The sequence below is a fragment of the Salvia splendens genome, chromosome 20, assembly GCF_004379255.2.
Source record: "Salvia splendens isolate huo1 chromosome 20, SspV2, whole genome shotgun sequence".
NCBI classification, from domain to species: domain Eukaryota; kingdom Viridiplantae; phylum Streptophyta; class Magnoliopsida; order Lamiales; family Lamiaceae; genus Salvia; species Salvia splendens.
Window position 1 is genome coordinate 27306661 of NC_056051.1, and position 12863 is coordinate 27319523.

General features: G+C 36.1%; 3 protein-coding genes across 12 annotated transcripts; all 3 read left to right on the forward strand.

The window, feature by feature from the left end:
- Window positions 1–733: 733 nt before the first annotated feature.
- Window positions 734–3344, forward strand: LOC121780555 (traB domain-containing protein-like). Of its 4 annotated transcripts, none has more exons than XM_042178150.1 (7): window positions 734–1213; window positions 1477–1592; window positions 2013–2101; window positions 2185–2259; window positions 2368–2463; window positions 2746–2853; window positions 2948–3344. In XM_042178150.1, the coding sequence occupies exons 1-7, from the start codon at window positions 828–830 to the stop codon at window positions 3200–3202; spliced, it is 1125 nt and encodes a 374-aa protein (XP_042034084.1). In that variant the 5' UTR covers window positions 734–827; the 3' UTR covers window positions 3203–3344. The 4 variants fall into 4 exon arrangements, with proteins under 4 accessions (XP_042034084.1, XP_042034085.1, XP_042034086.1 ...); XM_042178151.1 differs by having other exon boundaries at window positions 2758–2853; XM_042178152.1 differs by having other exon boundaries at window positions 1008–1213; window positions 1455–1592.
- Window positions 3345–4371: 1027 nt separating this feature from the next.
- LOC121781778 (two-component response regulator ARR2-like) lies at window positions 4372–7278 on the forward strand. Its single transcript, XM_042179466.1, has 9 exons — window positions 4372–4507; window positions 4691–4843; window positions 4924–5274; window positions 5342–5418; window positions 5946–6551; window positions 6627–6725; window positions 6853–6936; window positions 7043–7108; window positions 7195–7278. Exons 1-9 carry the CDS (start codon window positions 4372–4374, stop codon window positions 7276–7278), a joined length of 1656 nt encoding a protein of 551 aa, XP_042035400.1.
- A 1295-nt stretch (window positions 7279–8573) lies between these two features.
- Window positions 8574–12636, forward strand: LOC121780554 (serine/arginine-rich splicing factor RS40-like). Of its 7 annotated transcripts, none has more exons than XM_042178146.1 (6): window positions 8574–8655; window positions 9321–9438; window positions 10906–11018; window positions 11131–11366; window positions 11492–12289; window positions 12390–12636. In XM_042178146.1, exons 2-6 carry the CDS (start codon window positions 9333–9335, stop codon window positions 12418–12420), a joined length of 1284 nt encoding a protein of 427 aa, XP_042034080.1. In that variant the 5' UTR covers window positions 8574–8655; window positions 9321–9332; the 3' UTR covers window positions 12421–12636. The 7 variants fall into 7 exon arrangements, with proteins under 7 accessions (XP_042034080.1, XP_042034081.1, XP_042034082.1 ...); XM_042178147.1 differs by having other exon boundaries at window positions 8625–8655; window positions 9321–11018; window positions 11492–11774; window positions 11877–12289; XM_042178148.1 differs by having other exon boundaries at window positions 8625–8655; window positions 9321–11018; window positions 11492–11746; window positions 11849–12289.
- Window positions 12637–12863: the final 227 nt, after the last annotated feature.

Here is a 12863-nt window from a genome sequence, read left to right on the forward strand (position 1 = left end):
GTCTAAGCATAATATAGCAAGGCCCAACGCAACTAGCATCAACCTTACCTGTTTTACCACAAAATAGATCTTTTGCCTTGACATATTTCCAAAACAAATACGATGTTACAGAGATTCTAATATTACAAAACTGCAGATGGCAAAAACGATAAGCGAAGGGCTACTTAGATCATTCAGGATAGAGAGTTCTTCCAACGGCCCATCTCCAATTTCCTCCTACCATATCGTCAGCCTATCTCATAGCCCATCTTCAATCCTCCCAGCCTCTCATAGCTCTCCCAACAGCCTATCTCATTATCTGTATATTATTCATTTTAATTGTTGGAGAAAACTACAAAAAATAAAATAAAATAGCGAAAATATGATTTTATTTTATTTTTGAAAATGAGATCGGCGCCGATTGAAGGGCAACTACCTTTGGCGACCGCAAAGCACCGTCGCTCGGCCCTCCGTCTGCAGTAGGCGCAGATGGGCGGCGGGATGGCGCCCCTATTGTGATGCTCCTACACCGTCACTATTTTAGATATAGACTTGTAAATGCGATAAGAGTATTAATATTTGAAGGTTAGCGGTACACTGAAGTTGTGTATTCAAATTGAATTGAATTACAATTTACAATACTGAATACATACACATTCATTCCTAAATGTCGACGTGACTCAAACTTTGACCTCAGAAATAGTTTAAAATAAAATGACGACAATACTAAAACTCTGATCTTTTATTATATTGATTCAAGGAAAGAGAAAAGAAGAGATTTAGGACTCGAGGTTCACACTCTTCTAGCACATATCTGGCAAACAAAATACCAAACAGTTTGTGTGTGTATGGGATTCTTGAGCATGAAAGCTTCACCGTCTCCATTCCCAATCCTCGCTCCAATCTCCACCATTCAACTATCATGCCGGGCGGCCTCCGTCATCCCTTCCCCACCTCCCACCTTCAACTTCAAGACGGAGATTCTCGAAATCTCCACAGCCACAATCGCCGAATCCCACCCACAGCTACTCGATTTGGCTAAAAATGGCACCTTGGTCCTTGTCACGAAACCCCAATACGGCGCCGTTCCGCCCTGGCGAAGCGAGTTTGTCGAGCCCGACGCAATTTGGTTAGTTGGGACTACCCACGTTTCCCAGGAATCAGCATCTGATGTTGAAAGGGTTATTCGAGCCGTCAACCCCCAGAACGTCGTCGTCGAGCTCTGCAGAAGCAGGCAAGTTTTGGGATTCAATTCTGCTATTGATTTTATTCAATTAAGCTCTGTTGAAGTAGGAAACTGTTTCTCCCCTAATTATATTGGTTTTTAATGTCTCAATGGTTGTTATTGGTATGGTTTAATCAAAATACTATGTTGTAGATTGTGGGATGTTGTTATGCTCAAATACCTAAATTTGGGGGAAAGTCTCAGCTCTTTAAGAACCATGCTTGATTTTCCAAACTATGGCTTACTTCAGCTGTTGCAGAGCTGTGTTTCAGAGCTGGGATCATGTATGTTCCAGATAATGGTGATCAGAATCAGCAGCTACGATCCACCATGTTCTCTCTCACTGGAACTGGATTCTTTGGCGCCATTGGCCGGAGCATCAACTTAGGTTCGTATGCATGACCATGTATTTTGAAAAATGAGTGACAGTTTTCTGATAGAGATTGTCCCTTGTTTTGTTCCCGCATTATGTTTAGTAGTTAATTAAGTATTGAATCGTTAAGAAATATAGTTTGATTTCATCACGTTGCTTCAGTTGGGTGACTGTCAGTAGCTTATTATAAATAGGGCTTATCTTTCGACGTTTTAATTGTCAAGAGATATAGTTTGAGTTCATCGTGTTGTTTCAGATAGTAGTCTGTCAGTAGCTTGATATATATGGCATTTATGTTCCTACGTTTTAATTGTCAAGAAATATAGTTTGAGTGCTTTGTTCAATCACTACTATGCTGTTCTTTTTCTTTTCTGCGTTCTCTGCCTATTTTCCAGTTCAGCATCAGCATCTTCTCAATCGTTTTCCTACTGGCAGGTGGGCAAACTGCTTTAGCACTACGGTTGCTCTTGGCTACATTCTCTTCCAAATTATCTTCAGATATTAATCGTCCCTTTGGTGATGAGGTAAACAAATTCCTTGGTTTATAAATCATATTGTGAATGTAATTTGATTGAGCAAGTTTGCATTGTGGATTTCGAATTTCCAGTTTCGTGCTGCAAGAAAGGTTGCTGAAGAAATCGGCGCTCAGTTAGTCTTGGGGGATCGTCCAATCGAGATAACTGTGAGAAACTCCTTTTTGCCATTCTTTTTGTTGGAAATATTTGATTTCTTTCCATTCTGATTCTGTTGATTGAAGGAAATCTGAATTGCTATCATCATCCTTTTTCAGCTTGAAAGGGCATGGAATTCTCTGAAATGGAAGGAAAAACTAAGTCTCGTCTCCACTATTCTTCGTGGAATGACATCATCCGTTAAGCCAGTGGAGGTTTGTCACTCGAATCTTTACTTCCGTTTCAATTTCAAAGCCATTGCTACATGACTGAGCTTGCTATGGATGAACTGATAAATATTTCTAAATCTAACAGTCTATTCCATCAGTAAAGTTAAACGAATATGGAAGCTTTTTTAGTCTAAATAAGCTAAATGCATCGTCTACATACTACTACTACTACTACTACTACTACTACTACTACTACTACTGTTTGAACACATCTAGGATGAATAATTTCAACTGTCGGTTAAGATGAAACCTTATTGTAGATGTCAGTCACCCTTTCAGGAACCTACCGGTGGTGACAGCAGCTTTCAGCTGTACGAGCAGCTGAGTTTATCATATCCGTCGCTGCTGCCTCCTCTCATACACGAGCGAGATACAGTAAGTAGTTCAAACGTAACCATATCTTCAGTGATCAAATGCTCTGCTTCCGACTAAATTGACATACTCAAATATGAAACGCTTATGAATTCAGTTTCTGGCATGGTCCCTGAAAAGAAGCAAAGCCGTGAATAAGAGTGTGAACGTGGTTGGAGTGATTGGTAAGGGGCACATGAATGGAGTCATATACTCGCTGGTGTCGGACACAGGGAACTTGCGCTTCAGAGACCTCGCTGGGAAGAAGGAGCGCGGTGGGTGGGCTGCTTCCGTTGCCAGAGATTTGGTTCGAGACACGGTAATTGGCGGTGTGCTATGGCTAATATATGAGCACTTCAAGCCAGTTTTTTAGAACCATGATGTTCGAATCCTTTATCTAAGTTTGGCTTCATTACAAAGGCCAGAGTATGTAAGGTTGTAAGTTTTATTTGTCAAGAACTATCAACAATGTTATTCTTATTTATATTGATGATAAAAAAGAATTTAAAGTTAAAGCTGCGCAGTAAAAAATTCCTTAATATTATGAGTAGGATAGTAGCACAATTGGAGTTATTTGAATACGATCATACTCATAATATAGAAATTGGTTCTTTTTATTAATTTTAATTGGTTCTTTTTATTAATTTTAATTGGTTCTTTTTTATGATTAAATAAATAGAATTTTTTTGGTTCTTCTTGGATTGGCTTTACGTTATTAAATGTATTTAGTGATGAGATTATAATATACTCAACCATCATTAATTATAACTTTCCATATGGGAAAACTAATCCAATAATATAAAGGCATAATTAATAGCCTCTAAATTATGGATCTCCAATTGTAAAAATGAAAATATGATAATTTACCGGTGCTATTTTGTTGCAAAATCATAATCAAATTTCGCTGATTCACATACTGTCATTTCTATATTATATACCACTCACACCATGACATGTCCAATTAAATTAGTAATTTGTGAGGAAAACTTGAAAAGGACATGTGTTCGTAATATTTAAAGTTTAAACACTTGATAATATACGTGATGGAAAAATCTGAAGAAAGACATACTATTATAACTAAAATCCAATAAAGTTTTATTAATTCACAAAATCTTCTCAGAAAAAGAAGGCCTACAAATGAACCTCACACTATTTGGTAAGTAGCTTTAAATGTGATTATTTGACACAGATATTCTAGATTAATCACATCCTGAAAAATTTAAATCTCCCCAGACGAATTAATCCCATTCTTAATTTCAAACTTATTCCAATTTGGCCAGAATTAATTATTTAATCAAGCCAACCGTAGTATGGTTCACAAATGGCACTCAAATTGAGTTTTCACACACAAACTACAAAAACAGAAAAAGTTGCAAAAGAAAACAAAAAGACAAGTTATATAAATCAGTGCTACCTCTCTTCATATAGTCATTTTTATTGATTGCAATCATTACCTTTACCACATCCGCAAAGTTGACTAACTGCATTAATTTATCTCTTCATCAGCAATTTGTCAAAAAAGAAAGAAGAAGAAAAAAAGTCATGGAAAGGGGAAGAAGCAATATTCCACCAACCAACTATTCATCAATTGATGATACCATTAGTATTTTGGTTGTAGATGATGACATAACATGCCTTGCCATTGTTGCTGCTATACTCAAGAAGCTCAAATATGAAGGTAAACCCAACCCTCTCTCTTTATATATATATGTGTGTGTCAGTGTCTATATATATAAATCTCTAACTGACCTCTAAATCAAAAAGATATAGTACTATACATAAAAAGGGAACATCTAAAAGCCTCTAAAGGGGAAACCCTAACTTTTCACAATCTTGAAAATTTTCCATTTTTTTTATTTAGTTGTGACAGTGAAGCATCCAAATGATGCCTTATGCACGCTTCGAATCAATGGGGGCGCGTTCGATTTGGTCATATCGGATGTGCACATGCCGGATATGAATGGATTTGAGCTGCAACGAGCTATAACACAAGAATTCAACCTGCCTGTAGTTTGTAAGTTTCATAATTTTACATATATATGAATTATTTATGCATGTGTATGTGCTAAATGTTTTGTGTGTGTGTTTTCAAAGTGATGTCAGCAGATGACAAAGAGGAAGTAGCTTTGAAAGGTTTGGAGAGTGGTGCTGCATTTTTCATTATGAAGCCAATAACACCTGATGATTTGAAGGATTTGTGGCAATTTGCTGCCATGAAAAGGAAAGAAAAAGCTAATGCTTTTGAGGAGAGACAGAAATATATTGATTCAGATGAATCAGTGAATGAGGATGATGATGGCAAGAGAAAATCACCTAAGAAAGAGAGGTGTGAGGACAAAAATGGGGGAAATTCTCAATCTTACTCACAGAAAAGACCTAAAATTGTTTGGACTAATTCTCTGCACAATCGGTTCTTGGAAGCTATTAGAAGTATTGGTCTTGAAAGTAAGTTTTCATTAATTTAATTCAATATTTTTTTGTTGTTATTAATGTTGGATATGATCATGTGTAGGAGCTGTTCCAAAGAAAATTCTTGAAGTGATGAATGTTCCTGGATTGACTAGAGAAAATGTAGCAAGTCATTTGCAGGTTCTTGTTTTTCTATCCTCAGATAACCATATTTGATGTATTAATTATATGTTTATACATTTAGTAATCTCATATCATCATTGGGTTGTATGTTTGATTATGAGCTTCTCAAATCCAAAAGTTAGTTAGTATATCTGAAGATATCTTGTTAAGAATGGAGATGTTATAAGTGCTAATCCGGTCTTGGTACGGTTCAATTTATTGAAGTATAATTATCGATGCTAAACTATACCGATGTTTTATCCAATAAACCAATTTGTGATAAAATGAGTGACTCACTAAGTATTTAAGTTGATCTCTCTAATTTATATTTTCGATACGAGATATATATCATTCCCATGTAAATATCTCAACAAATTGATTTTGGGACGTAGGGTTTTGGTTGTAATTCTTTAGATACGTTTCAATAAATGTGATCATATCTAGCTTTCGTAAAATCCAATAGTTTGACTTTGCAACGGTTTATATTTTACGAACAGTCCCTTTTTACCAATGCTATTAAATGTAATAATTTCTTGATTGCGCAGAAATACAGGATCTTCCTAAGGCGAGTGTCGGATGCAAGCTACAAAATACAATATTCGTCTTCTTCGTCATCTTCTTCGCATAAGGGCTTAACTAGCAGGAATCTCAAACTAAACTCTGAATCACCAAGACTCTCAACCCTAATGCCCAACACACTGAGCAAACTCACCTATCAAAACCCTACTTCACAACTTACCATAACCACCCAATCAAGACTACTCCCCAATGTAGGAAGCTGGCAGAACCCAACCCCAAACATAGTACCTTGTCAGGATCATCATGACTCTGCCGCGCAGGGCTACTGTGGGACCCCCCGCGCCACGGTCCACAGCCACCCTTCCATTATAACTGTAGAAGATCCACCCAATGCTTTCCAAAATCCTACTACTATTCATCATCTTCAAAGCAATAGTAGTGCTGCTGCAAATGATCTGGATCAACTGTGTAATGCTATTGCAGATTATGAGATGACATTGCTGCCTTTGGTATCTCAAGAATCTGATCATATCCCAGTTTTTGATCTGTCTGAACTCGACATGTTGTCGCCTCAACAAGGCTCTTTCGGCATAAATCTGCAGAGTCAATTCACCATTCAAAACCAGCCACAGGTTCATTCTTTAGCCTATCTCTATATATGAAATTTCAATTCCTTTTTCCTGTTAACTCTTGTTTCATTTTCACAGCAGAATAATGGAGGCGAAAGCTCGAACCTTTATGGAAAACAGCTTAACTGGGACAGCTTTGTAAATGTTCCAAATTCTTTGGATCAACCTCAGAACCAGGCAAGAATTACTATACATTTTTCTCACTAATTAACATGTTTTTTAATTAAAGGATATTTTTTGCTGGTGATTTATATTGAAATCATATGTCTTGATCTTATTTTGTGAAAACTATAAATTAATGTAGACTCAAAGCAACCAATTCAGTAACTCTCAAGTAGTTACCACCTCTTCTCAACTCAATGGAACAGCACTTCAACCAACTAATGAGGTATGCCAATTAGTTTACTTTTTAAACACATGATACTCTTAGTAGTAATATTTTTCTGTTTATATATTCACTTATCTAATTATTCTTCATTTGATTTAACTAGCAGGAAGGTTTTGCCAACTCTCTTGATTTTGGCACATATAAAATGAATGCTGTTTCTCCTGTTCATGAGGTATGTTTTTTTTCTCTTTAATCACTTCATTATGTTCTATTGTAAATTATTTTGAATTTATATATAAATTTTATGTTTTGTTGCAGCAAAATGAGGATGACTTTCTGGAGTCTTTACTTGCCTCATTTCAAGAGGATCACATCCTCAAAGGATCGATATCAACCTTGTAGAGAAGAGGCTGTTGTTGATGTTTAAATGTTTTAGGAATAACAATTATGTAATTTGTATGCACCAGAATAATTAATAAAGTTCTATGTTTTTGTTAATAATGTTTTAGGGAGTTTATATTTATATGTAATGCTATTTTTTATATACTAACTAAAGATTGTCACCTAATTTAATTGAATGACAAGTATTATATGGACGTGTGTAATAATAATCTTTAACAAAAAATTGAAAGTTATTCTTAGCTACAGAATAGTACGAACATTGGTTTTTACTGGTTTTTAGCCTCAATTTACAATGCAGATATAGTTTAGATTTATCTCTATTATTACTAGTATATAGAATGGATTAAAATTCTTTGTTTTTGATATTTTTACCTCAACAATTATTAACAATATCAATTTATTATGCTATTATTATTATTATTATATTTTAAATATCAAATCAACCTTTTCAGCATTATACACCATGATCTTTAAATTTATGTTTATTTGTTAATAAAAAATAAAGAAATTTTTTAACCTAAACTATAAATCTAGTAGTATAATAAAGATAAGTAAAAATTGCATATATTGTTATCGCAAGCTTTAACGATCAAATATGCCCAGTCTTTTAATAATTTTTTCAAAAATTTATCAACTATAGTGCATAATTTTCAACTTTCCAATTTAATCAATCATTTTCATATAATTCTAAACAAAATTAATACTTACTATATTTCTATACGTTTATTTTTTTAGAGAACTTTCAAAAAATATCTTTATTGTTGGTATCCCAATAAAAATTAGAGTACACAAATGGAAGCGTCCTAAATAAGCAAAAGATTGAATTAATTTAGTCTTGATTTGGGAACTTTTTTTTGCATCATAAATTATTACTAATTTTTTAAAATTTCCAACGCAAGTAATCACGTCTCACTTTTTTTGTTATCCAGTAGGAGTAAGTTTTATGTGTTGTGTCATGATTTCTTGTTTCATTTTTTTTGTTATCCAGTAGGAGTAAGTTTTATGTGTTGTGTCATGATTTCTTGTTTGGAATGAAATTTTGATGATAAAAATTGATCGATAGAAAAAAGTTTGAGATATAGGAGTACTTGTTAAGTTGGAAAAAGGGGATCAAGTTGATACTATTATTAAAAATTAGAAATAAATGTATTAAATTTCAAGATTGGCAATTTTAAATTTAGGAAAATAAAAACAAGGAATCATGGTGGGGATCTTTGGATGATTTACCAAAATGACCAATAAGCCCCTGGTCCAAATATAAATATCTGAGTATAATAATCACTGTATTTAGCTGACGAATTCTTAGCTGAAAAGGTACATTTTCTCTCCTCGAGGGCTCGCAATCGCAGCAATTAGGGTTTCGATTTTTCTCCAGAGGTGCGGAATTTAGAGATTTAATTGTAAAGATTTATCTTTTACCCCGATCTATGAGCCCTTTTAGCTGTCGGTTTTGCTCTCGCATGTTGTTTTATATAAACATATTCTGTCTTGGTATGAGATATTTGGGGAAATTTGATTTTGCATCGCTTGTTTTTGTGAATGTTAGTAATCTTCTGCGATGTTTAATTTTTGGATAAGCAGCAAATTCTTTATGGTTTTAAATTTCAATATATTTGCCCTTATTTTCTTCTTCTGCTATTGAATTTAGGAGGTATTGCTCCTTGAAACGAAGACAGATTGTGGATTTGGATTGTATTTGAATTGTGCATTTAGCTGATTTGATAAATTTAGGAAATATAGCTCGTCTAGTATATACGCTTCTGTAATTGTATCAAATCCAATACAAAAGTTGTGTTCTGAAATTTTAAAATGAGTAGCTTTATTGGTGTAAACCTGAACATCAGTAAGCCTTCACAATTTATTTCATCCAGATCTTTGATTATTTGAAGTAGTTGTAATATTACCTAAAGCTTTTCTCAAATGCAGCTTGGTACTGGTGATGTTCATTATTCATATGCAATAAAACATTGTGGTGAAGCTTGTAAATTTCAAATTTTGTCTCTTACTATTATGAAATTGTGGTCTTTCTTTGTGTATATCAGAATTGAAGTACAATGAGACCTATTTTTTGTGGAAATTTCGAGTATGATGCTCGGCAGTCTGATCTGGAGAGACTCTTCAGAAGATATGGGAAAGTCGACAGGGTTGATATGAAGTCTGGTAAGTCTGATGTGTTTAGTTTTAACTTTTTGTTGTCAAAGTATTAGTATCTTTTAGCTAATGAAATTCTTTTAAATAAACCTAGTTCTTTAATAACCCTTCATCTCTGATGGTCATCCAAGGTTCTCTTAAACCATAGTTACCATTTTTGGCATGATCTTATTAACTCTTGGCAGGTTAAAAATTAGAAGTCAATTTTCTTTTTGCTATGTGAAATCAGTGGAGGCGATCTAAGTCTAAAAGTAGCTTCCTTTCCTGTTTAAATGTAATTAAAGTTGGTGTCTGTTTATATGCTAATGCTATTCATACATAAGGATAGTAGAATACTACTTCATAGTCATTTGCACTGTGTTTTGGAGAAGCAAATGTATCAACAAGGGCTTGGGTCTGCTTTAACAAATCACTACCATGTGATTTCTGTTCCTCAAGGAGTATAAGTGCTGGAATGTTATGATATAAGAACTGCAGACTGAATAGTACCAGACAAGGAACTGATCCGGTGAAAAATTGCCTCGTTATGCAATTATATTGATATTTTCATGACTAGTGACAGAGTGATGGTAGGGTAAGTCTATTATATTTACAAGGTTTTTTACTGTTTTTTGTAGTTACATAGTAGAGTATATCAGTTATGAGCTCATTTGTATAGTATACAGATGCATAGGTAAGTTTTCATATTCGTCAATAAAATATAGTAGAGATCAGTGATCATCTTTTGAGAAGACAAATGGAGTGGAAGAAGGCTGCGGTTACTAGGCATTGGGAGGTCTCTGTGCTCACTGAAGTGACTTCAGTTCAATACCATGTGAACTTGCACCTGGGCGACAAAAGTGATGCTTTGTTCCCTTACATGGGCTGTTGGAATGTTTTAAAATAAGCAAAATATATCTTTTCTAAGTCTGAGAACCCCCCCATATTCAACTGATTTTTTGGCGCAGGATCTCATTGCAATATCGATACATTTCCCAGCTGATGGAAGGGTTTCATCTGCATTTCATTTCCTGACAGTGACAAGCATCATCTTCTAACTTCCTAGGAGAGCTCTCTGATCATCCATGACATCACCATCACGCATTTTCATGTGTCATTCTTGACTTCATTCCTCATGACTTTAGCCCAACCTACATTTTTCCACGTTACACGCAGACCTCGAAGTTGAGGCAGCTGAATAAGTCAGAGAAGGCACACACTTTACCTTGTGCTGTAATGGAACATCCACCTTTGGATAGTTGTTCATTGACATTGCTCACTTCGTTGGCTAAGGTCTGTTACTGATTAAACTGGTCAATAGTTTGGGTACCTAGGGCAGGTCTTTTCGTAATGTTACCAGACAACATGGAATGGGTTTGCCCATCTATGATGGATCATTAGATACTTCTGAAGAGGTTTCCTACAAATTGGCTGCAGTAAACAGTTTAAGGATTGGTGATATTAAGAGAAGGCTCTTGAACATTTTTTTGTTATCAGGTTTTGCTTTTGTCTACATGGAGGATGAAAGGGATGCTGAGGATGCAATTCGTGCACTTGACCGAATTGAATTTGGTAAGAAGGGTCGTCGACTTCGTGTTGAGTGGACCAAGGTAATGTGCCCATTTCTGCTGAGTCTCTTCTGGGAAGCTATTAGTATATGTTTTTTATTCTTCTATTCAATTATTAAATGCTTTCATTCCTAACACCACTTTTGTGCCCCAGCAAGAACGGAGTAGCAGGCGGCCAGAAAGCTCCAAAAAAACTTCATCTAACACAAGACCCTCAAAGACCCTCTTTGTCATAAACTTTGATCCGTATCATACAAGAACAAGAGATTTAGAAAGGCATTTTGATCCTTATGGAAAAATATTAAATATACGGGTGAGGAGAAATTTTGCGTTCATTCAGTTTGAATCTCTGGAAGATGCATCAAAAGCTTTGGATGCTACTAACATGAGGTGAGTTTAGACTTTAGACTAGATATATTATGTTCTTGAACTTTAGCATATCTCTCTACTGAGCTTTCTCTTGTAAAATAATGTTGAGGATGTGTGCTTAATTACTGTTTGTGTATGCCGTGCAGCAAATTGTTGGATCGTGTTATTACGGTTGAATTTGCTATCAAGGATGATGATGATAGGCGAAACGGAAATAGCCCTGACCGAGTTCGTGACAGATCACCTAGGAGAGGCTATGATAGGGCAAGATCTCAGAGTCCGTACAGGAGAGAGAGGGGCAGTCCTGATTATGGGCACAGTCGTGGCCGTAGCCCAAGTCCGTATCGCAGAGAGCGAGCAAGTCCTGACTATACTCGTGGGAGTAGCCAGAGCCCCAATAGGAAGGAAAGGGGGAGCCCCAATAGGAAGGTAAGGAGGAGCCCCATTAGGAGAGAGCGAGCAAGTCCTGACTATACTCGTGGGAGTAGCCAGAGCCCCAATAGGAAGGAAAGGGGGAGCCCCAATAGGAAGGTAAGGAGGAGCCCCATTAGGAAGGAAAGGGATAGCTCGGATAGGAAGGAAAGGGAGAGTCCCGATAGGAAGGTAAGGGGGAGCCCGGATAGGAAGGAAAGAGGGAGCCCGAATAGGAAGGAAAGGGAGCATAGACGCGATCATGAGCGGAGTCCAAGTCCTGAGAAGGAGGAGGGAGAGACTACTGATCACAACAATGAACAAAGCTTAAGCCCTCAAACAAAGAATTCCAATGGTGATATAAGCAATGGCCTGAATCCAGGAAAGAGTGGAAGTCCCGGGTATGATTGTGTGCCCGGTGCAAGTCCTCAAAGAGAGAAAACTGAGAAGGCATCTAACCCTGATGAATTTGCTCGTGAGAGATCTCCAGCTTACAGTGATGGAGAAAGCCCCCCGCCCGATAGATTTGGGAGGTATGCTTTTTTTTTTATTTCGTGTTTGTGTTGTGTTTATAATTGGTCTTCCATGTATGCATATATATGTACTGATCCACTGCTGGTTACTGCAATGCAGCCAATCACCCGGGGCACGGGAAAAATATTGATTGCCGCCATCTGCAACTGTGATTGTTCCATAGAAGGTATGTGCTAGATACTGCAGCTTCAGCAAGTCTTGCAAGTGACATTTATTAGCTATTATCTTTCTTTTGTATGCACATTGCTATGTTATATTCAACTTCTGCATCTGGACTTAACAGAATGTAACGTTTTGCTTCTATTTTCTTCCACCAACATTCTCAATGTTCCTATGGTTTATGCTATGCGTGTGATTCATCGACTAATCTTGTTTCACCGTTCGATACTTAAATTCAGAAATTGTAAGATACAAAAGTGAAGTTTAAAAAATGGCTTTTCTTATGTACTCCAAGTCTCCATCAAATATTCAATAAACTCTTAAAACAAGGCTTTTACCTAAGGATCCAAGATAGCCAATGAAATCTAAAAAAATCATCAGTATTTACAGTTTTGATTGTTTTATGGTACTTGT